Source organism: Calonectris borealis, chromosome 13 (genome assembly GCF_964195595.1).
Source record: "Calonectris borealis chromosome 13, bCalBor7.hap1.2, whole genome shotgun sequence".
Taxonomy (NCBI): domain Eukaryota; kingdom Metazoa; phylum Chordata; class Aves; order Procellariiformes; family Procellariidae; genus Calonectris; species Calonectris borealis.
The window spans coordinates 22,838,524-22,859,943 of NC_134324.1; the positions used below are offsets into that span (position 1 = coordinate 22,838,524).

The 21,420-nt window shown below is 44.9% G+C and overlaps 1 protein-coding gene across 1 annotated transcript in view; it reads right to left on the reverse strand.

Moving 5' to 3' along the window:
• The window catches only part of ARHGEF9 (Cdc42 guanine nucleotide exchange factor 9), a 192,878-nt gene that overhangs the window by 168,106 nt on the left and 3,352 nt on the right, over nt 1–21,420 (reverse strand). The window contains exons 2-3 of the mRNA XM_075162513.1: nt 15,522–15,669; nt 12,741–12,850 (exon numbers count right to left, since the gene is read on the reverse strand). Of these exons, the coding sequence (XP_075018614.1) occupies nt 12,741–12,850; nt 15,522–15,669 (258 nt within the window). The remainder of the gene's footprint in view (nt 1–12,740; nt 12,851–15,521; nt 15,670–21,420) is intronic.

The following is a 21,420-nucleotide window of genomic DNA, read 5'->3' on the forward strand; positions in this document are numbered from 1 at the left end:
TGTCAGCGTCCCACAGCGGGCAGGAATCTGCTTCAGAGGTCCGGATCGTTTTTAGATCCCTGACCAAAAGATTGCAGCTTTACAAGGTTTTTGAACGTGGTGTGCTTACGCATCTGTGTTGTGCATCCAGAGTTTAGCATAAAAGGCATGTGGATTTAACCAGACAGCAGAAGTGTCATCAGCAAAAGAATGCCTAATGCACATTTGCAGAACAGTGCCACGTGTTGCAGCCACATCAGGCGAAAAGCAAACAATGAAATAATAATTGGAAGAAGATCCTGACCCTTCCTCAGAGGCTGCAGAGGCGTTGCTGCCGGCACAACAGCCGTGGCTCTACGGCACAAGTGGAGGGGCTGACAGCGCGCAAAGGGAGTACACATTCCCTGCAGGCCCAGGGCTCATCCTTGCAAGGACGCTGCTCCCAACATGCCACAGGCGGCCGCAAAGTGGAGCACGACATCTGCCTTTCTGACTAGAGCTTACAACTGCACAAAGCCTGCCCCTAAACCAGGCTGAACTGCGCTCAGCCATCCCCATCTCCTTACCCATTCTGTACAAAGCCACAAGGGATCACCGCCCGCCCTCGCGACTCCCGCAGAGGGGGCTGCACCACGCTCCGTGCCACGGAGGTGACTGGACCTGCACCGGCCTATATGAGGCACATTATATAAGCCATAAGGGAGGCAATTCGTTTCGCACCACCACCAATTACCTGGTTAATCCCAAAATCGCAGCAGACCCACGGCTGCCTACAACAGCACCGCTCAGCTCAGTTGCTCAGTGTCAAGCAAGAGTTATCCACCACCAAACTTCTGACCTACTTCTGTGTTGTGTTTCTCCCCCTCCCTGCTCCTGCCCTCAGTCCCCAATTAAGTCTGTGTGAGATTTCCTCAATTATCCTCTTCCTGCTAATAGATGTGGAAAGAGGATGCCATAACAATGTATTCCCCTGGCAATGGTTCAAAATAAATCTCAGAATTAATGTGGAAGAGTGCAGGATGTAGGAATATTTTAATTAAACATAAATGTATAGAAACGAGCAGTTACATTTAAGGAAGCTGATCTTTTGCTGTCACCAAAATACTTAACCTCTCAGCCATGCAGTGAGAATCCTAGTACTCTTATTTAATTGACAGGCCAATAAATCAGCACTAATCTCCTCTTTCTGTGTAGCTGTGCATACTGATGTTCAGCTGAGGTCAGCTATTTCAGAATACAGCAATACGCAACCAGCACAACCTAAACAGCAACAGGCACAGGAATCCTGTTTGGAAAACACTCAAGTTTGGAAATGGCAAAGCATCCTAATGCTTGAAACAGACAAATACACATAACAAAACTGGGAGGGGACATAAACAATAAAAATCTGTGTTTGGAAATTTTTGCAGGAGAAAAACTTTATACGTACCTTTGGAAAGAGGAGGAGCAGAAATAGATAACTCCTATTTGAACACATTAAGTAAGATATTCTGATAGGCACTCGCAATTCTAGAGGAATATAGAGATAATTTGAATAAGATTTCTAATTGAGACAAAAAAACGTCTGTGAGGAATAGGTAATGAACAGTCCCTGGGAATCGCTTTGCCCATTACAGAAGACGTCAAGCCTTTGTTCAGCTTTATAGGCCCCTTTCGACTCATCCCAGAAAAGTATTGTGAGATAAGAAATTGCAAGTCTTCATAAAAAGGAGGCTTTAATCCAATGGAAACTACATTAGCACACCTACAAGCTGCATTTTCCATACCTGGGTTCCTGCTTTATCTCCTCTATATACCCAAAACTGTATCTTGGCCCAGAAACACTATACGATCTCCTAACAGCTAGATAACAAACTGCAATTAAACACATCACTGCAAAGGGAGCTCAGTGTAGCAATATTACAGAAGAAAGAAAAAAGTTTATTTTAAGCCTAGTAGAGGGTAACACACAGCATATTAAAGGAAGCTGGACCACATCCCTGCTGCAAATATCCAGCAAACTTAACAGGCAGCATGTCATAAGCACACAGCAAATAGGTAGTAGGGTGATCTCAAAATTATTTAGGGCACTGCAGTGCTGGATGAAGCTGAAATGAAAACAGATGAAGCCAAGGTAGCAAAGGAAACATCTCTACAATGAGATGTGAAACCATCTCCCACAGTAAGGAACCAATGCGCTGTCCAAGAATCACTCGAGACTGCAAAAACAAACAGGCTTTCACTGTGCTAGAGATGGACTGAGTAGAGGAAGAAAAGGAAAGAAAACATTTTTAAACCATTCTCCAGCTTCATGCTCTGTGTGGGACCTGGATGTTAAGAATTATTAACACCCCTGGGAACAGAGTGCCATCTCTCAAAACCTTAGTCCCCTTTTTGTATAAGAAAGGCAGTAACTCCTATCCCACTGAAATTATAAGCAGCAATACCCTGCTCGTCTCTGGAAAACACACTTTCTCTAAATATCTCTTGAGAGGCTCTAAACAAAAAGCTGCAGCTTCCCCTCTCACCTCCCTCCCATTGCTGTTTGCTGTATGTACACCAAAGGCCTTCGTTTCCACCTTAATGCACATGTACTGAAGCTATTTTTGGCCAAGAGTGACGTGGCTTTGTTTGCATAACTGGGTTCCCACCTCACGATCTGCCGCTCTAATAGTTTGCAAAATAATAGCTGGAAAATGCCCAATTCCTAAAGAAGTGCCTGTAAAATTCGGTTTGCCTTTACCTTAAAGCCAAAATTGAAAAGGAGGAAAAAAGTCTTTCTGCAGAAGCACTGATAAAATGCTTCAGCAAGATGTAAACCAAATTATTTAGTGATGACCAGCTGGGATGCAGGGATTTAGTTCTGCTCTGTTTTGGGTGAAAGAGTATCAAAACAGAAAAGACAAAACAAAACTCACACCAGAAGACAGGCATTTTACACAGTGGAGTTTTAAACACTACAGCCAGATCCACTGCAGACCTGATTTGTAACAACTCATGTCAACCCAAAATATCATCCATAGGAAATGCAAACTGATCACTGATGTTTAAAAACAACAGCAGGGCTCAAAATAGCAGCATTTCAGATGAAGCGAATATGTCAGTTGGACGATTCTCAACTGTCAAAACTGAGCTGCAATCACAGATCTCTCTTGAGGAATATTTGATATTTGTCCAGTGTTAAAAATAAAAGTGAGATAGCTTAGAAGAGAAAGAGATGGCCCTAATAAAGAATGTAGGGAAATAAATCATTTGTACAAAAAGATCCAACCATTGGTTCTTCTCATCCAGTCCCCAACTACTAGCAAAAGACGGGACAAAATCCATTTCTATAACAACTTTGTCACTGCAAAATGCCGTAGAGATGGGACTGAACATTTTCCTAATCTGCGCAGCTAACTGGGCCAAGAGAATTGACCGGTTTTGTTTTAGCACATCCTTGTTTTGAAAGTACCGGTGCTTCAGGTTCTTTCTTCATTCCCAGCCAAAGCTTTGCCTCCCAGGACGGTGCTGCGTGAGCAAGAACTTCACATTTGGGCAGGATTATTGCTCAGTTTATGCTTGAGACATCTCCCTTCACTATCTTCCTCCCTCAGCCATCACCCTTATCCACCTCTGCACCCAACATTAAAAGGGCTTGAGGCTTTTCACTTTACATACTCATTGGCTCCAGAGCAGTCACACAGATAAATGAATAACACAAGACCATGAGCAGCTCAATCCCTTACAAATCCTGGCCGCAGTAAAGAGAAGGGACAGAAACTGTGATGGGGAATAGCTCTCCCTCCTCATCTCTAGGAAGAAATTTCTCACCTGCACAAATCACTGAGCTGCCAGAGAGGGGAAGAGAGTCTAGAAACATCTTTCTTACCCTTCACTGAAACACCACATCCTGGGAGCTTCACTCACGGCTCACAGCTGGCCAATTCTGCTGTGTTATATTTCAGCAAGCACCACACAGTGCAATTACAGAGAAAACACCTGACAGTACACTGTTCAGCAGCCCTGATGGAGACAAAATAACACACCCATTTGCAAAAGACTGCATTAGCTTCTTAACCATTTCATGAGTCGCTGTGGAGCTGAAAGCCTCACAGTGCAGAGCCCAGGTCTGTCGTACTGCAAAGACAGTGGAAATCTCCCAGAGGTGCTCAAGCCAGCAGCTGAGTCCCAGCTGAACATCTGGGAGTCGACACTCACAAGACACAGGCAATCCCACAAGACAGCTTCTGTCAGCATCGCCCTGTGCAATTCCAGGAACGCAGTCATTGCCAAGACACCTGAGTGCATCACTGCTATGGTGAAGCCTTGAAAAGCTTTAATTTACCTTTTTCTCTTTGTTTTCCTGCTTTCTAGAGGGTATCACCTGACTGCAGCCCATTTAAGTGCCCGAAACACAACTGCAGCAAGGCAGCCCTGTCACTGCTTGGCAACATGCCGCTCGCTGTTCAGCTCAGTCCCTTCCCCAGCATTATGCTGACACTGATTTGACCTATCCGCTTCCACATTTAAATATCTCAGAGACACCAAGTACCCCTACAGCATAGCAAGTCCCCTTTAAAAGACTGTCACAAATCACTGCCTGGCTGCAGTAGGACCTGCTTGTTTCTCCAGGCAAGGCTGAACTCACCTAAAAATTTGGAAGCATGTCAAGAGATAGAGAGCTGAGGAGCACCCATCGTACAAAGGGCAGTGGTGGACTTATTTCTGCTTTTAGATATGCAAGTTCTTGCATGAGGAGGAGTGTAAAGGGGAATCATTCAGTACTGACTCATCTCTCTTGGAGGAATCTGCTTCTTGGGCATCCCACTCCAGGTGTGCTTGACATGAGGCCTTTTCTGGCTTGCAGCAATTATTTTGCTTTCCTTTCTCTCACTTACTAAAGCATATATAGCATCACTGGGGAGAAACCCTACATTTGACACCACCACACAAAGCAACAGCAGACAAGCAGAACTGCAAAAGACATCACACTTTGTTAGCATGTAGATTTGCAGGAAAATACGTCTTGACCTGGGAAGCAACCAGTGCCCCAGCAGCTCTCCACCTTCAGCATAAGTTAAATCCACTGCTGAGGGCAAGAGTGGTTCAAGGCCAGTGGCCAAAGACCCCTCTGAAGGTGGTCCCAAGGGCGACAGGCTTTGTGCTGCGTCCCTGACACGGGGGTGGTTTCTCTGATCCTGGCTCATGGTGGTTCAGGCTCTGCAGCCTCGCCCACTCTTCAAAGGATGCTGCAATGCATCCTGCTGATGCAGTCTGTCTTGGTATTGTGATGGCAAACAGTGTTTAATACTGGTAAGAGCAGTACTGCAACCAGCTATTACTCCACCTTTTTTCCAGCTGCACAGGAGTGCAACTGCTGACCCTATCACACCAGACAGAGCTAACATGAAATTTGTATTCTTGTTCAGGTAAGACTGATCTCTCAAGGTTTCTGGACAACAGGATAATATATTTCCCTAGATATTAGAAACTGAAAGAGATTTATTAGGGGAATTATTCTCTATATTCTGTGCAGTCCATTAAGAGATGAAGTTTTCCCTGATTCATCGAGGAGCTCATTGCAGGCCATGCGATTTCACTAATATAATACCTAAGTTCCCTTTGCAGCTTCTCATCCTGTTAATTTTATACTCCTCATTCTCCAAGTACAAGCACACTGTTAGGTTAATGTCCCAAGTTTAATTCAGGTATGAAAATCACTATAATTCTGTAGGACAAAACCAGGGACAAAATTAGACCTACCTGTGGTACTAGGTAGTGGCAGCTTGTTACTCAAACCATACGTCAGCTTCTTGATTTCAAAACTACAGCAAAATCCAGCCAAAGCAACTACACCTTCCCTGCAAGCCCCAGGTTTTCACATGCCAGTCAAAGCATCACAGCACTGTGGCTAGGTGCATTGTATTTGTTTTTTTATAAATGTATCCCCTCTACATTACACAAGTATCATCAGATTAGAAGAGACGAGGAAAAGGAGAAGAGAGGATAGTGTCAGATCTTCCTTCCAGGGCATCAACGGAAACAAATCAACAGCTTTGGACACAGCATGGTATTGCACAGAGCTCACACCACCACAGAAGTAGAAGGACAGCCCTCCCACTCCACACTGCAGCTCTCCGTCGCAGGAGCCGAAGGGGAATTGCCCGTGGCCGTGTCAGTCTGATGATGCAGTGAAGCACTTCGGACTTCATCGCTGAGGGTACAGGGAGCCACACGCATGGTAACCGCTTCCCCTTCATTCCTTGATGAGTTTCTGGATGTATTCACCTAGCCAGTGACCAGTGGCTTCAGTAGGATTTTTATATGGAAGACAAATCTCAGAATCACATCTCAGCAGCTACAGAAGAAATTTTGAAGCTATGACCTGTGCTTTCACCTTTCCCTCCCAAATTTAGTTCCTTTTGAGCTAAATACTGGTGACACTGCAGTGGCCTTGAATCACAAATGCAGCCAGAGCTTAGGAAGCACTACAAAAGCATTTGTTCCAATATTTACTCAGAGATTTTTCATGCTACACCTACCGTGGACTTTAGTTTATTGAGAACATAGCGCACTGGGGAAGGGCAAACCACACAGAGTATATACTGCTGCCAAGCAAAATGTCATTAAGGTTTTAGCAATACAACACAAATTGAGTTTACATTAAAGCTTCTTTTGTATAAACCATATCCCAGAGTGAAACACAGTGACAGAGCTGAGTAATCGAGTTGAAGCAGAGTAATCAAGGTGGAACTACTGAGCAATAGGGAAAAGAATCCATTCCACGCTGAAATTTAAGATGAGGATAGAGAGCTTAATTTGAACCATAGAAGAGTTGATTATGTACAGTCACTGTTATACACGCATTTAATACTATGTAGGATGCAGTACCTACCACCTGCAGTTGCACAGAGAACATCCCAAGGTCCAATTGCACTATAAAGACCATCACGAACTGGAAGCTGAGATTCTTCTTGATATAGGCTTACACGTAACCTCTAAACATCTTTTAAGTCTGGAACTTCAAATCTCTCTCTTGTGCTATCCAGAAGAGAAACCCACAACTCAAAGTTCACCATTTTGTCATTTCAAGCTTCTCCTCCCTGTAAGGATTCACGCTCACTGAAGCCCTGTCTGTCCTCAGATGTGGTGGAGAAACACCTGGCTATGGCACTGTTGGTGTAACACCAACGTAATTAAGGCTTATGTCCCCACAGCACTGCTCTATACAGAAACACAGCACTCAAATGTTATTTCTAAGCAAGACAAAATAATCAGAGCATGGTAAGTTTGTAAGTACTGCTCACTTCTGGTACTAGGAATCCTAAAGTGTATTTTGCACTAATATTCATCAGAGTCACTGGGGAGCAAGTTCAAAGCACGATCCATCCATGCAAAATGGATGCAAATGGGTTTAGGGATGACCTAGAGTTCACCGGAGACTATACATATTCATTCAATGTTATCTGCGCTCTGACCAGTTCATAAACTAAATTGGATTAGACACATCAGACCTCAGGTGCTTAAAAGGCTGCCCACTGCTGCAAACCCCACTAATTCAGAGATTCTTGCTGAGCACTCTTCACACAGACAGATGGGGACCATATAACAGCATTAGAGAGTTATGAGGCTGTGAGACAGGGGCATCAGGGTCTGTCAGCCTGGACTGAATTGCTGTTTCCTCCTTGAATGAGCAAGCCAATTTTTTTTTTTTTAAAAACAATACTGCACAGACAGAGTTTTTCAGAACTTGCAAAAAACATTTATAAATGCCTAAGAGTGGCTTCACGGAGGAAAGCAATGGAAAAAACTATATAAAGATTTCAGAGCACTGCTAAGTAGAGCATTGTAATAGGTTTATCAAGATATAAAACGATCCCCCCCCTCTCCCCCCCCCAAAATATACAGCTCAGACATACCCTGCCAGCAGAAGTACTGAATGTTTAAAATGAGGGAAGAGAGATTAAAAGAGGATGTATTTTCCTGGCAGCCCTCCGTATGTACATATAAACCTCTCATAACCAGCGCATTGATATTTAAACTAATTAGCACCAGGAAAGCCACGGGACTATGCTTTTCTATCAGCCTATTCACATGGACAGAAGGACTGAAAAATGACTATGATTACATACAGCTCACGTAACAGAATGCAGCAGTCCACAATCCCTGCCACACCCCCTTCCTCCCCTAAGTAGCAAGGCAAGAGAAACATGGTGCAGGACACATTTCAAATAGAAAAAAAATAACCCCACTAAACAAAATGCTCACTCAGCATTATGACAGAAGGTAAAAATAGAAAGGAGGAGAGCTGGTACTGAATATCAAGCAGCATCCCCTATTCATTGCAGCACCGTGTGGGCAAGAGAGAACCCAAATCAACTTTCCCTTCACTCTGTTCTCTTGGAGACTGGATGTTGTTTGAATTTCCTATTCCTCATAAACATGCCAGAAGGGAATCAGCTTTGGGGAGCTGTGGGTTCGCACATCCACCATCATTGCAATGGCAACCCCCCACCAGCCTCTCAAAATAGCTCATGACTTAGCGAGGAGAAAGGACAGGCTGGGTTGGTGGTTTTTTTGTGAATATTCAACACCTCTGCACAGCAGGCCTGCCTATTATTACTACAGGGGATGTCAAAGAAGCTGACTCTCACGCAAAGTTTCCATTCCTACTAATTAGATGGTGGCTTCCTCCAGCATATAAATTTGGGCTTTAATCCCTTGTACAAGAGCACACAGGACAGGAAGGGGGAAAAGGAGCAGAAAATAGGAATGTTTGCAGTCATCTTTGCTAAGTTAAAGGCTAAAAATTAAATCTCTAGTCACAGGTAAGAGAGAGAGAACCAACACACACATGCCTCCACACATTGAGATGGTTCCAATTTTAGGATGGACTGAATCTCCTTCTGGAGTACGTCCCCACAGCACTTGTCTATGGAAAGAGCTGAGATGACTTAGACTGGACAGCTAACTAGAAGAAACAAGTCCCTTCATAAACAGCAGCAGAGGCCAGTGATTTGGGTCAGAATGAAGCCAGTCCAGGATGGGACTGTCATCCTCCGCTTCTGCCGTCCATAAAACACCTCCCAGAATTGCTCTGGGGCTGGAGAAAGTAACTCATTTCTCCCCTTCTCCATTCTCCCCAGGGATCAGCCATGTCCCAGCTGGCAGGACCTGCCTGAGGGTAAATCACAGAGGCGTGATAGATGCCAAGGGCCCCGACAGAGCTAGGGCAGCCTTTCAGGTTACTCTTTGGCATTTCAGCTGTCTGCTGCAGCAAAACCTGCAGTTTTGGGCACCTTGAGGTCCCATGCAAGTTGATCTTGATTGTGCCAAACTGCTCCCATAAAAGCAAAGGTTCTAAGTGACCTAAGTGCTAAAATGAAATGCTTTGCACATAACCTGTTTCAATTCAGAGTTTTCTCCAGGCTGAGAGGTATTCTTCTGAAGAAAAAAAAATACTGAAAGCTTTTAAAAGTTGACTCAGTTTGACCCTATTTACTTTTTTCCTGTTTCTTGAAATTAGGAGAGAAATAAAAAACTATCGCATGGCTCTACATGTACCACCCTCTGGTGCTTCCGTTTTCTTATCCCCACCTACGAAGTGGGAACAATAAACCTTACCTACTCCACAGAAAATTACTAAAGCTTGTGCCCAGACTTGCAGACGCTCACTTGTTAGGACAGCTTGGGCATGACTGATAGGAGAAGAGAGCCACGAGCAGTAAGAAAAAACACAGGTTTGTGCATGCACGTGAGCACTCCTAGGATGAAGATGAGATGCAGCACAGGATTAGACAATTGCCCTTCTCTCCTTTCCTGCTACCACCACTTACTTCTGCAACTGCATTTTGCCATCCCTGCTGTCTGGTGGATTAAGATGCAGCCAGCTGCAAAATGGTGCACACTGTTACCAGATGTGACAAACAGTGGTCTTGACAAGGGGGATTCCTCCTTGGGCTTAGGATCGGCCTCTCATCCCAGACTTCTGGGTTAGCAGGTAGTTAAGAGATGCCATTTCTAAATCACACCTACAACTCTACCCAAAAAAAAAAAAAAAGGGGGGGGAAGGGAATGTTTTTTGCCAAAATCTGCACATTGCAGAGAGCAAAGAATAAGCAGCCTCTGAGGGTTCACAAGGCAGCTGCTCATCAACAGCTCCACATTTTTGCATGACATGCAGTGATACCAATGCTCTTTTTGCATAACCACCCAGATCTCTCCAAGGGCCCAGATGGCACCAATGCCGCTAAGACAAGCCCGATGCTTTGTCAGTCTCCTCTTCCTCTCTCTCTCCACCTCACACATTCCCATTCAAGATGAAAATCAGGCACAGTTTCTGCAGAAGCCTGGCCTCTGGTTTGGAAGTATCACTCCCTCCTTTCTGTGCTAGCTCTGCCACCTGACTGGTCGTCAACTGTCAATGAATGCACCTGATGAGATACCCAAGCCCACAAATTTTATCTCAAATTTATAAATCTTGCCAAAGAAGAAATTTCTTTCTAGCAAAGAGGTGATTTACAAACCCGTAGATCTTCACTCAGCTTGGGGCAGAGGCAACAGATGAATTTTCCAGCACTGCTATTGTGAGCCACATTTATATATCCTACTCTTGCAGCACTTAACACAGTACCTCTGATTTATAAACCCCAGCACAGGTTTCACACCTGCCTGTCTGCCGTAATTCAGGCTGAGCAACAAGCTGCCTAATGGCAGTGCTGAACAAGTCTCCGAGGGCATCTTGATCAGCACCCAAAACCAATTCTCTGTCCCAGTGATGCACAGCTCTTTGGAACGCCCGTGTCTGAGCTGAACAACACATACAGGTCTCTGTGCTCATGAGAAGCTCATTGCCTTTTCCAGTTCCACATCATTCCTAGATATCACTACTGGAGAAGCAAAGTTTCTTAGCTAACTCCTCCCAAACTTCAGCAGTATTTTTGGTTTGCTGAAGTTTCAATTTTCCACTGCCTTTGTAAGGGTGCTCTATGTCAGGCTCTATTTGCAATCAGAAACAGGATGGTTTTATTGAGATGACTCAGGACTCAGACCATCTTGCTTCTCATGCATTCAATAGTGTGTCAAAACAGAATAGCACCTTGGTTTCCAAGCAGGGTCTGAAGGACAGCTATGAAGACTGCAAAACATATGGCTTCTCTTAAGAGACTGAGAAAGTGTTTCGTTAATTAAGGTAGACCAAACGTATCCATGCACTGGTCTGCACCAGATGCTGAACATGGAAATGGTTTATTTGAATAACACACCTCATGATACTCCCAGGTGGGGCTTGCATACTGTACAAGAGAATACTTCATTGCTATAACAGCAACTCTGCAAGTTGCCTGCCTTTATTCTGGCCTTGAATAAACAGCTCTACTGGATTTGGAATCATTTTATCTTCCAGGAGCTTAGATGTTCAGCATACCTATAACCAAAACAGCTTTCCTGAGTTGAAAGAAGCAGTTTATGTCTGGGAAGCAAGGTAGGACCCAAAGGGAAGGGACAGAAAAGAAAGGGCTGAACTCCTTGTCTATCTATCCTCTGGCTTGTACCTCAGTCCAGGAAAAATCAGGAAAGAAAAAAGAAGTGATGGAAGATGGCATTCCAGAAAGTCACAAGTGCCTGAAATACCAGTGGTCCATCCCTGCACGTGTTCCCTGGAAGCCAACACCCAACGCAAGCAGGCTGGAGAAGTCAGTCTCACTCACTGGCAACTTACTGCTTCTATGATAGAGAAACAGACACAGAGGCCTGCCTGGAAATCACATTTCAGGAAGGCAGTTCATCAGATATCAAAGGGAAAATGAATACAATAAAGGACTGGTAAGGAAGAACAGTAAAGGGGAGGGGAACAGCCACACAGACACAACCGCAGAAGGTCAGTTCCCCCTCTTGATTCCAGCAGGGAAATTCCTGGCTCCCAGAACATCTTTTGTTTGTCTGCCCTACAGGAATAACAAGGGCTAAACCTCTTCTGCCCTATTCACTAGAAAACTCTCATTGCATCACGTTAGTTGCCAGTTAGCAAATCTATTGGGTTTTCAACAATCCAGAGTCTCATATGTCGGGTACCAGTGAAACCAGACTCACAAATAATACAAATCCAAAACAGGACCATGGAATAACCACGGTCTCCAGACTTCAAACGCACGGCACAGCATAGATGAAAAACAACCCCACACACAAGCAAGGAAACATATCAGACAAACGGTACAATTTTTGCCATCTTTTCTGAATTTTTCCCAGAGAAAGACATGGACATCCCCAGGCCCACAACAGCTTTTACTTTCTCCACTAGAAGCATCATTCACAAAAAAAAGAACAAAGTGGATTGTGCCTATATTTGCAAAACACTTTGGGAAAGAATCAGTGACATGAATTTGTCACCAAGACAGTGCTGGTAGCAGTACCAAACCCAAAGGACACATGCTTAAAAAGGAAAAAAAAAAACCAACATCAAAACCACAGAGGAAATCTATAGGCGACCTGAAACGTCACAGTTCTCTCCACTTGCAGGGAACACTCAGCCAAAGAAATGGGAGGCCCAATGCCTCCGTTAGACCATAAAGCCTCCGATATACATTGAAGGGAAACTAATCCAGAGGAAAAAGGATAATGCACCTATTCTTTTACTGCTATAAAATAATCCTAATAACAAAAAAAATCCCCATCTGTAGCTGAAGGAACCACAGATTCAGGAGGCTGTTAGTAAAGCATATTGTTAGTTTCCGAGGCTAAACATGCGGCAGGTAAACACTACCCCTGAAGCAGGCAGACGCATATTTCAAACACCACCTTACCCTACTGATTTGCAGCTTCTCAGCTCCAGGCTTGAAGAGGTTCCATCGACGTCCACCGTTCCTGCAGTTCCCGCGCACCTTCAGAGTCTTTGAAGCCTGTTCGTTCTCAGCTGCCAGGATAAAATCCACAGGAAAAAAAAAAAGGAATGACAAAAGATAAATGCTGTGCTTTAGCTCAGGCTGGGGGCGGAGGCTGTTCTTTTAAATGAAAGAAACAAAATTGTTTGCAAGAGACTCATTCAACCTCTTCTTTAGAAAAAGAGAGCAGAGAGTATATTTAGGTGCTTTATTCAGTGCTCTTGGGATACAAGAAAAATAATGCAGCTCGGATACTACAAAAACGCAGGCACAAACTAAGAGCCAAGAGCCAAATTCAGAGGTGGTGTAAGCAGGTGGGGTCAGACAAGCTGGGTGTGAAGCCAGAATGCTCTCCTAGGAGCACCAGGCAACACAAGAGCCTCATCTGCATGCACCGGTATTAAAAGTGCAGTAACTCCTTGGGTCATAACTGCTAACAGCACCTCTGCAGTTTGGACTTGCAGAAATCCCAGTTTTATAGTCGTTGTGGTCCATATGATGCAATGCCTTGAAAAAGAAACAGCTCCTCGAATTTATGCAGGAAACAAAAATGGGAAAGTCCATAAAAGCTGTTTTTCAAAGAAACTGGGCTATTTCTCACCCCAAGCATTTCAGGCCAATCCCTCACAGATGCAATTCTGATCTAGCTTTAAGCGAGCTATACCATTTACACCAAATCTTAGCCTGGCCTTACAAATAGTACATACCCAAGCACAAAACAGCTTGTAAAGAAGAGGCAAATGGTGGAGGAGGGCTGGCAACTCACCTTTCAAAATTAAGTTCTGCTTTTCTAATCAACCCTAATTTTCAGCTCCCCATCCTACCCCTCTCTTTTTGGGGTGAAACTGCCATTCTGTGCGACACCGGGGTTTTTCCCTCCCACATTTAGCATGGTTAGATTTTAATCCCTTCCTCTGTCAGACTCTTCACATCTCCTAGCCTGGAGTGACAGCCACTGGGAGGAAGGAAACAGAGCTGAGCACCGCTCGTGCTCCCACGGCAGCTGCCAACACGGGCTCCTGTCAGCAGGTGCATGTGGTCTGGGCAGCGTACATATACGTGCCTGTGTATGCATACACACACCCAGGGGTGTTCCCATCCCCTGGAGGCTTGTCATCCTGTTCATGAAGAAAGGCATCCACAGAAAACAGCCAAGTTCTGGAATTCTTCCCTGAAAGATGCATAACACTAATTTTCTTATTCCTGATGCACCTCTAACCCAGGCAGAGGTTTCAGACCGTGTCAGTCCCGAGGGGTTTGAAACCAGATAACACAGGGTAAATGGTCCCAGGCTTTGGCAGAATGGAGATCCACACCCCCGCTCCTGGGGTGCGGGTCACCTTTACCTTACAGGGGCAAAACACACACACACACTACATACTCCCTGCCCCCAAATCAAATAAGTGGTGACTCTGCTCTGCCCAGGACAGCAGCACAGAGTGCAGCAGAGCTGGGACCCTGCTGTAGCCCTGGCATGGCTGGGTGGGCAGCAATCCTGATTTTCTTCCAGCGTTGCTGGGAGAGAGATTGCACTGAGACCTATTTCCTAAATGCGATGCTGACGCAGGCAGCCTGCTGTTATTTTTAGCAACACGCGTTTCACTTTCTAGACTCGCAGAAAATCAAGCTGCAGTGCAAGTGCCGATTATAGCAAGAGGCTGCTACCAGGCTCCAGAGGCAATGTGCCGACATAGTAGCACTCGGAGCAACGTGCAAACACAGTAACGCTCACATTTTGAGAGACGCGTGTGTTACTCCCCACATGCTAGAAACGTGTGCACCCCGACAGAAGAGCCATCAATTAAAGAGGCAGCCACTTTGCCTTCTCCTTCCTAGTTCTTCTTAACCCTGATGTGCTGCCACCATCCATCAACTGCTTGGATCCCTCGTGTGCTCCCGAGCAATGCCAGCACAGTCTGCCAGCACTCCCCTACTTGCCCATTGCTAAATCACAGGATTCTTGGTGTTAGCAGTACCCCTTCAGGAAATAATTTCCTTACTCTAATTACCAATCTTTTTAATTAAAGGTTCAAAAAATGATGTCATCTAATCAAACATCAGCCTATTTTCCTGCCAACACAAGACCCTTCCAGCAAATACATTCTGTAGTGCTTTCTCTAACATCGTTTTGAGCAGGAAAAATGCAGAGGATAGATCATCATGGTCTTTGGCTCATGAGATTCTCTTCTTGATCAGGGAGAGAGAAAAAAAGACAGAGGAGAAAAAAAAACTCACTTCTTGCTGTGTTTCCAAACAAACATCAGACTTGAGTTGTGATCTCAGTATCCATCACCACTTGCCACCTCCAAATGGCAAGTACTCTCCACAGAGGCTGGTAAGAGGACAGAAAGCCAAGAGAAAACTCGCACAGAAGTTGCTGAACAGCTTTTACACATTATGCGCCTATCTGTTCACCATCTTGCAACCAAATTACAGGGACTTTATAGGGACTGTATTCAGAGATATTAAAGACAGAAAATAGCCTTATTTCATAAATACACTGTACACAAAAAGATCGTATTAGTTACCAAGAAACTCCGTAGCGTGTGGCTATCAGAGCTCCCTCACCTGGCTCCAGGGTTGTAACAAGATGGATGCAAGCCACCTTTCTGACTTTTCAACCCATACTGCCCGTGTCTTGCTCTGCAGGATGGGCGAGACCAAAAAACAAACCTGGGAGAAAAATGCCGCAAAGCTACTCACCGCGTCTTCTGAGCAAGTGCTGCATGCGCCCTCCCACCTGGTCCAGCCCCATCGGGGTGCTCTGGGAGAGGGGTTCGGAGCGACATCTCTCCACAAGGACTTTGAAGGGTGGTGCTTGTGGGGATGGTTGAGAAGGATGAGACATCGGCTGGCAAGAAAAGGGTCAGAGAAGAATTTTACTAGTACGTGTCAAACCTCAGACAAAGTAATCACAGAACATACAATAATACATATAACTTTCAAGACAGTGCAACACACCTTAAACTTCCTCACCACAATCGGCACCCGCTTCATTTTTTCGACTGAAAGATTAAGACTTGCTGGCTCCGATGTTGGAGTGCCCTAACTCCCACTGCATGGGGCTCATACCTTGAGCACAGCTCACGGTGTTTAAGTCCAACAACTTCCAGTGGCACGTAGCCTCCAAGGCACTTCTGAGAGCAACACATGATGAAGATGCCTGCTTTCTGCACAGCATTTTGGCTACTCTCACATTACCAAGTCCCAGCAGGAGCACACACAGGGAGCAAATTAGCTGGTGCCAAGGACCCAGTACTAGCTAAAACATTTCGGGTTGGCTTCATGACATGCAGTGAGGGCTGGCTGCTTTCTAAGGGACAGCAAACCAGCAGCCAAAGACATAACCTGGTTGGCAGGATGGGGCCTCACCCATCAGCCCCATGCCACAGCACCCAAACAAGGGACCAGGCCAGGTCTGGAGATGGTGACCAGGGTCAGCTAGGCTTCAGATCATTAGGCACATTCATGGTGATGAAGCAGGTCCAAGGTAAAGCAGGTGAGTCAGTTACAGATCAAGGTCAGACAAAGCCCCATGACCATCGGGCAGGTCCATGGTGGTGAGCCAGCTCCAAGGTCAAGCCAGGAAACCAGGCCCCAGGTTGGCATCTAGCCCAGCAGGCCTCGTAGCCAGGCAAAGGCACAGCTGTAGCTGAGCTGGAGACCAGCCCTCCTCCCATGTTGCTCAAGGAAGGACTGAGCACCCAGGGCAGAGCTTAAATGGGCTGCCAGGCCCATGGGTATGGTGTGGAGGCCCCAGGTGAGACTGCTTAGGGTCATTAAGAGCAATTAGTGCATTCAAAGCACCGGGAGGGTGGACAACTGGGAGGTCTGCTTCAACAGGCACTCCTGAACTGAACTAGGAGATGCATCCTTTGGTGGTCTACAGGAGACTTGATTTCTGGATTTTTTGCCAGGTTACAGCTATCAGTCACCATTGATCTCCATGTACGGCTGTGCTCAAGAGACATGTGAGTAAGAAGTGGAAAATGGAACACGAGGATTTTTCAGAAAGGTCTCCAGGACTTGAAAGACATAGTCATGGAGTAGAGCAATGAGTTTGCAATGGTGAGGTTTAGGAAACAGTCTGTTTATGTGTGTGCTCATCCAGCAGCGTAATAATAGGATCTGCCCATACTGTTATAAAAATAAAAGTTAAAAGTTCTTAGAATAAAGCTCAGATACCCATCAAGAACAATTCCTGCAAAACTTAAGAGTCTTCCTGATAATAAGATCCATGTAAAAGTGAATTAAATTAGTAACAGGATGTCATTTTCCTCATTCCCAAAAATATTAACAAAACACTCCCTTCCAGGTATTTCCAGAGGTCATATAAGGTCTTTTCCAATTCCATAAACAGAAGCTTACAGATGGTCTACGAAGAGGACAGGAGGTGAATAAACATAACAGCATTGCTATTATTGCCATGCTGCTGGAGTCATCGGGAGGGTACAGAGCACCTTCTGGGGAGGGAGAGGATTCTTCACACGTAGATGGATTTGAATCACTTTGGTGGAATACGTAACTGCAAAAAAACATATCAGACCCACTGACTGTCCTCCTTCAAAAGCCGAGTCTTACATCACTTCGCTGCTAACAAAGGTCTCACACAAACGCACCGACTCTCCTGCAACCTAGTATTTGTAAAATCAAGCCTCTTTATAAGCACAGTTGCCTTTCTTTCAAGATACTTCCTACCCACCCTACCTCTTCTTCTGGTGGCTTCTGGTGTGACTGGGGAGATGTACCTCGCTGCTTGCAGATGGCCTAGCCTTGCTCTGTACCAAATCCACCAAGGACCATCGGCTTCGGACCATGCTTCAGCCCTTTGTGTTACCCTTATGAATTTTTCTACATCTTTTCCCAAAATATTGGGTTTTAACTTATTGTAGGACATGAAACACAGGTAATATTCCCCGCTGACCAAAACAGGTCCAAAGTCCTGCTACTGTTGTAAAAGGTTAGCTCCTAATCCCATTGCCCAGCATTTCTAATGCTTGCTCTTTACAGCATCACTGTTTGGACCAGAACAGTGTCCCGAAGCACCCAGTGCACACACACACCCAGCTGGGCACAACGCACCGAACAGGGTTGGTCTGCACCTTCCATCTGTCACAGGGGGCCACCGACAACACGCCCCTCTACACCATTTTCTCTCTAATGTATGTAGCACCTACCACCACAGCTGAGTTTTCTTTTCAGTTATTACAGTGTGCCTCAGCTCCAGGGAGAACACAAGTTACAGCCCTTGCCAGCTTTCAGACGGTCCAAATGCAAGGATGGGGCAAACCACAGCACTTAAAAGTAAACTGGGACCTCTTTCTCATTCTCTGAAAATGCCCAGGTATGTTTTTAGCAAAACTAGAACAATTATTTTTCCTGAAAGATTCACAGAGGAAAGCAGAAATTATCACGGTAGTTTCTCTGGAAGCTGACTGATTACAACTGCTAACAAGACACGTCCTCTATATCAATATTAGTTGAAACAGTAAGATACTTGCAATTGATTGAAGCACCCATAAAGTGGCCAAATACCCCAGTTGTACCTTAACATTTGCTAACATTAATCCAAAGAATGAATTAGCATTTATAGCTAACTGGAGAAAAACGTTGGAGTGTCCCTCATTTTTGGGTGACTCCAACTTTATCCTATTTCAGGAGGAAAAGATCCCGAAAGAGACAACTTGTACAGCGATATTTTGCAGAATGGAATTTTCTTTTAAAAAAAAAAATCACAATTCAGACTCCTACTTCTCATTTTATTTTCTGTGACACCATGGAAGTCTTGTGTATAATCTTAAGAGTCAAGAAATCAGCAGAAAAATCAGTTTACAAAGGTCAGGAGGAGAAAACAGGAGGGGTTCCTCACTGGGAGGCTTCTAGCCTCAATTAGAGACGGATTTGTCATACTTCCATGGCCCTGCTAATAAGTGGGTGCCTCATATGGTTTAGTGTATCTGTCCTCAAGACTCCAGCAGCCCCAGTTTTCACTGATGTGCTATTATCTTCATTTACAGATGAAGAACGAAGCAGACAGGCTACAATTACGCCAAAGGCACAGTGGGAGTCTGTGGATGCATTAAGGCTTCATCTCCCATTCCCTGCTCCCAGCACCAGCACCATGTCCAAGGACCCAATAGGCTTCTCTTGACTGGGTAACAGCTGGGAGGAGGTAAAAGCCAAAGAAAACCTTCCACCCAGAGAAGTTTTGGACACATAGTCCCTTCAGCATAGAGGCCAGCAATGCCCAGAGGTCCCCATTTGTATCCTACTCTGATGGCACCAAGGATGGCAGGAGGTGGCCTGTTGTACCTTTGAGGCTGGGAACTAGATGAAGGCAAGACCTAACAAGTACTTTAAGAAAACGTGGAAATCTGAATTATCCATGTGTTCAGTGGCTGGTTATATATACATGTAAAGCCTATCAGCTTTGCAAACTCAACCTGCCTTTCCCTGACAATGATAAAAATATGTTTCCCCAAAAAATCCTACCCCATTATAGATAGCACTAAATACAGGCTTTAATTCAAGATTTTGCTAGCACCTCATGGTTATTAAAAATATGAAAATCTGAACAGCTTGGAGATAGGCTTTAGAGGTTTTGTCTCCTCTAAAAATAAGATGATTGTCAGACATAACCATATTAAAAGCCATAAATACACAGAATCTTCATTCTGCAACTAAATTGTACCTTGCTACAGACAGGAGCATAGTGCTCTTTTGGCAACGGCAGGATTTAGAAAGTAAAGTACTGTTTCTTAATTTGGAAGGATTATGAAGTCTTTTGTAAGCACAACTACCAGCAGTAGGCTGAGACAACACCTAGTTTACTGCCAACAACCAGGAGATGAAGAGAGCGCTGAAGATCAACTCTCAGAAATACTCATTTCCTGGTTAGTCATTCAACAGGGAGGGAAAAGACAAATCGACTCAGCAGTCCCATTTCTGCAGCTGCTCCCAAATGGTCTGTAACGGAGAGACAATAAAACAATCTCAAGCTAAAGGTCACTGTGAGAACTTGTTGCACATCACTTGCAATTTCTCATCAAACACAGAAAAAGAAAGTTGCTGTATCTTCCTCTCATGAAAAGGCACTTGCAGCTGCTGCACAAAAGTAAAACTCCAAACCTGTGGGAGGATCTGAGATGTGCCCCAGCTATCAGATCGCAAATCTGCAAACGCATCCCCTGGCATGCGCACACACAGGCAAATCAGTAATCCTGTGCTTCCAGTTAGACCCACCGCACAGGCAGAGTCTCTGATTTTCCCACACAGAGCAACACAGTGTGCAGCTATTGCACAGAAATCACAAAATCTAGTAAAGCCGTGAAAGCGCCGAACCTGTACCATCAGTACGGGCCACTCCGCATCAGGAAGCGCCTTTATGGCCCCTGGACAGGCTGGCTCCTAAGTACAGGACTCAGAGGAACAAACTCGACGGCTGCTCAAGAGAAACATCTGCAACCATCTGCTGTGATGCTGAGAAGCGGGTTTGATCAGACAGCCCCTTACAGGGCTCTGAATCCAAACTGGCTGGAAAACCCTGGCATCCTGGTTTGGCCTAGCACCTCATCCTATGGGATGGACACCTTTTGCCCAGGTTGAAATCTCAGCCTGTAGAAATCTCACTTTCACACTTCTGGCAATCATAATTCCCCCAGAAAATGGCATCCCAAAACTAACTGGTGTCTATGTGCAGCGACAACAGCCAGCAGCAAGCTGCAGTCTGTAAACCTTTTGGAGACAAAATTCAAAATCCTAAGGAAAAAGAGAAGGTTTTCTGTTCCGTAAAAATAAACACTTATTTCACAAATAAGCCAGCAGAGGGCACAGAAAGACTGCAGTGAAAACCCTCTGCTCCTTCACTGCGAGAGTGACACAAGCCAAAATGCTCTGCAGTGCCTGGTCCCTGTGCATGCCCCTAAGCCGAGCAGGGAGGATCTCTCTGCCAGCAATAAGCCTGAATCAAGTTTCTGGGTCCTAAAAACTCTAAACTGATGCCTGAAATATGAAGTCAGATGCATATTTTGCAACCTTTCCTCACGTCATTCCCAAAGGAGGTATCAAATCCTCCACAAACCCCATCCAAGGACACATCAGGTGGTTTGAAACCCCGATGGAAAAGCCAGAACCACAAAGTAGTCTATATGGTATCAAATCTTCCTTTCACCTAAGCATCATCTCAAGCTACTGGGAATGCGCAAATACAACTTCTGGGGCTATGTCTGACTCCTTGCAGCAGCATGCTCCCTGTTGGGATGCTGTGGTGTTTTTAGAGGTGGGATGAGGATAATTCACTTCAGTGGGGATTTGGAAAATGGAAACTTCTATAGTTTGCAACTGTCCAAAATCTAGTAAAACCTCCATATCATCTTTCAGTTCATTTCTCATATCTATCTCTCAAAATAAGGAAAGCACTTTCATTCCAGAGTTGCAGCAGTGTGAATGGTGAAATCAGTAATTCATTTCCCATTGACAATCTATTTTGACCTTTAGTGTTCTTTCAATTCTTCAAAATGTTTTTATCTCCACTGTTTCACAAGTTCCCAGAACAAACAAGAATTTGGGATGCGGTCTGAAAGCAACTAGGCAGGGGGACAGT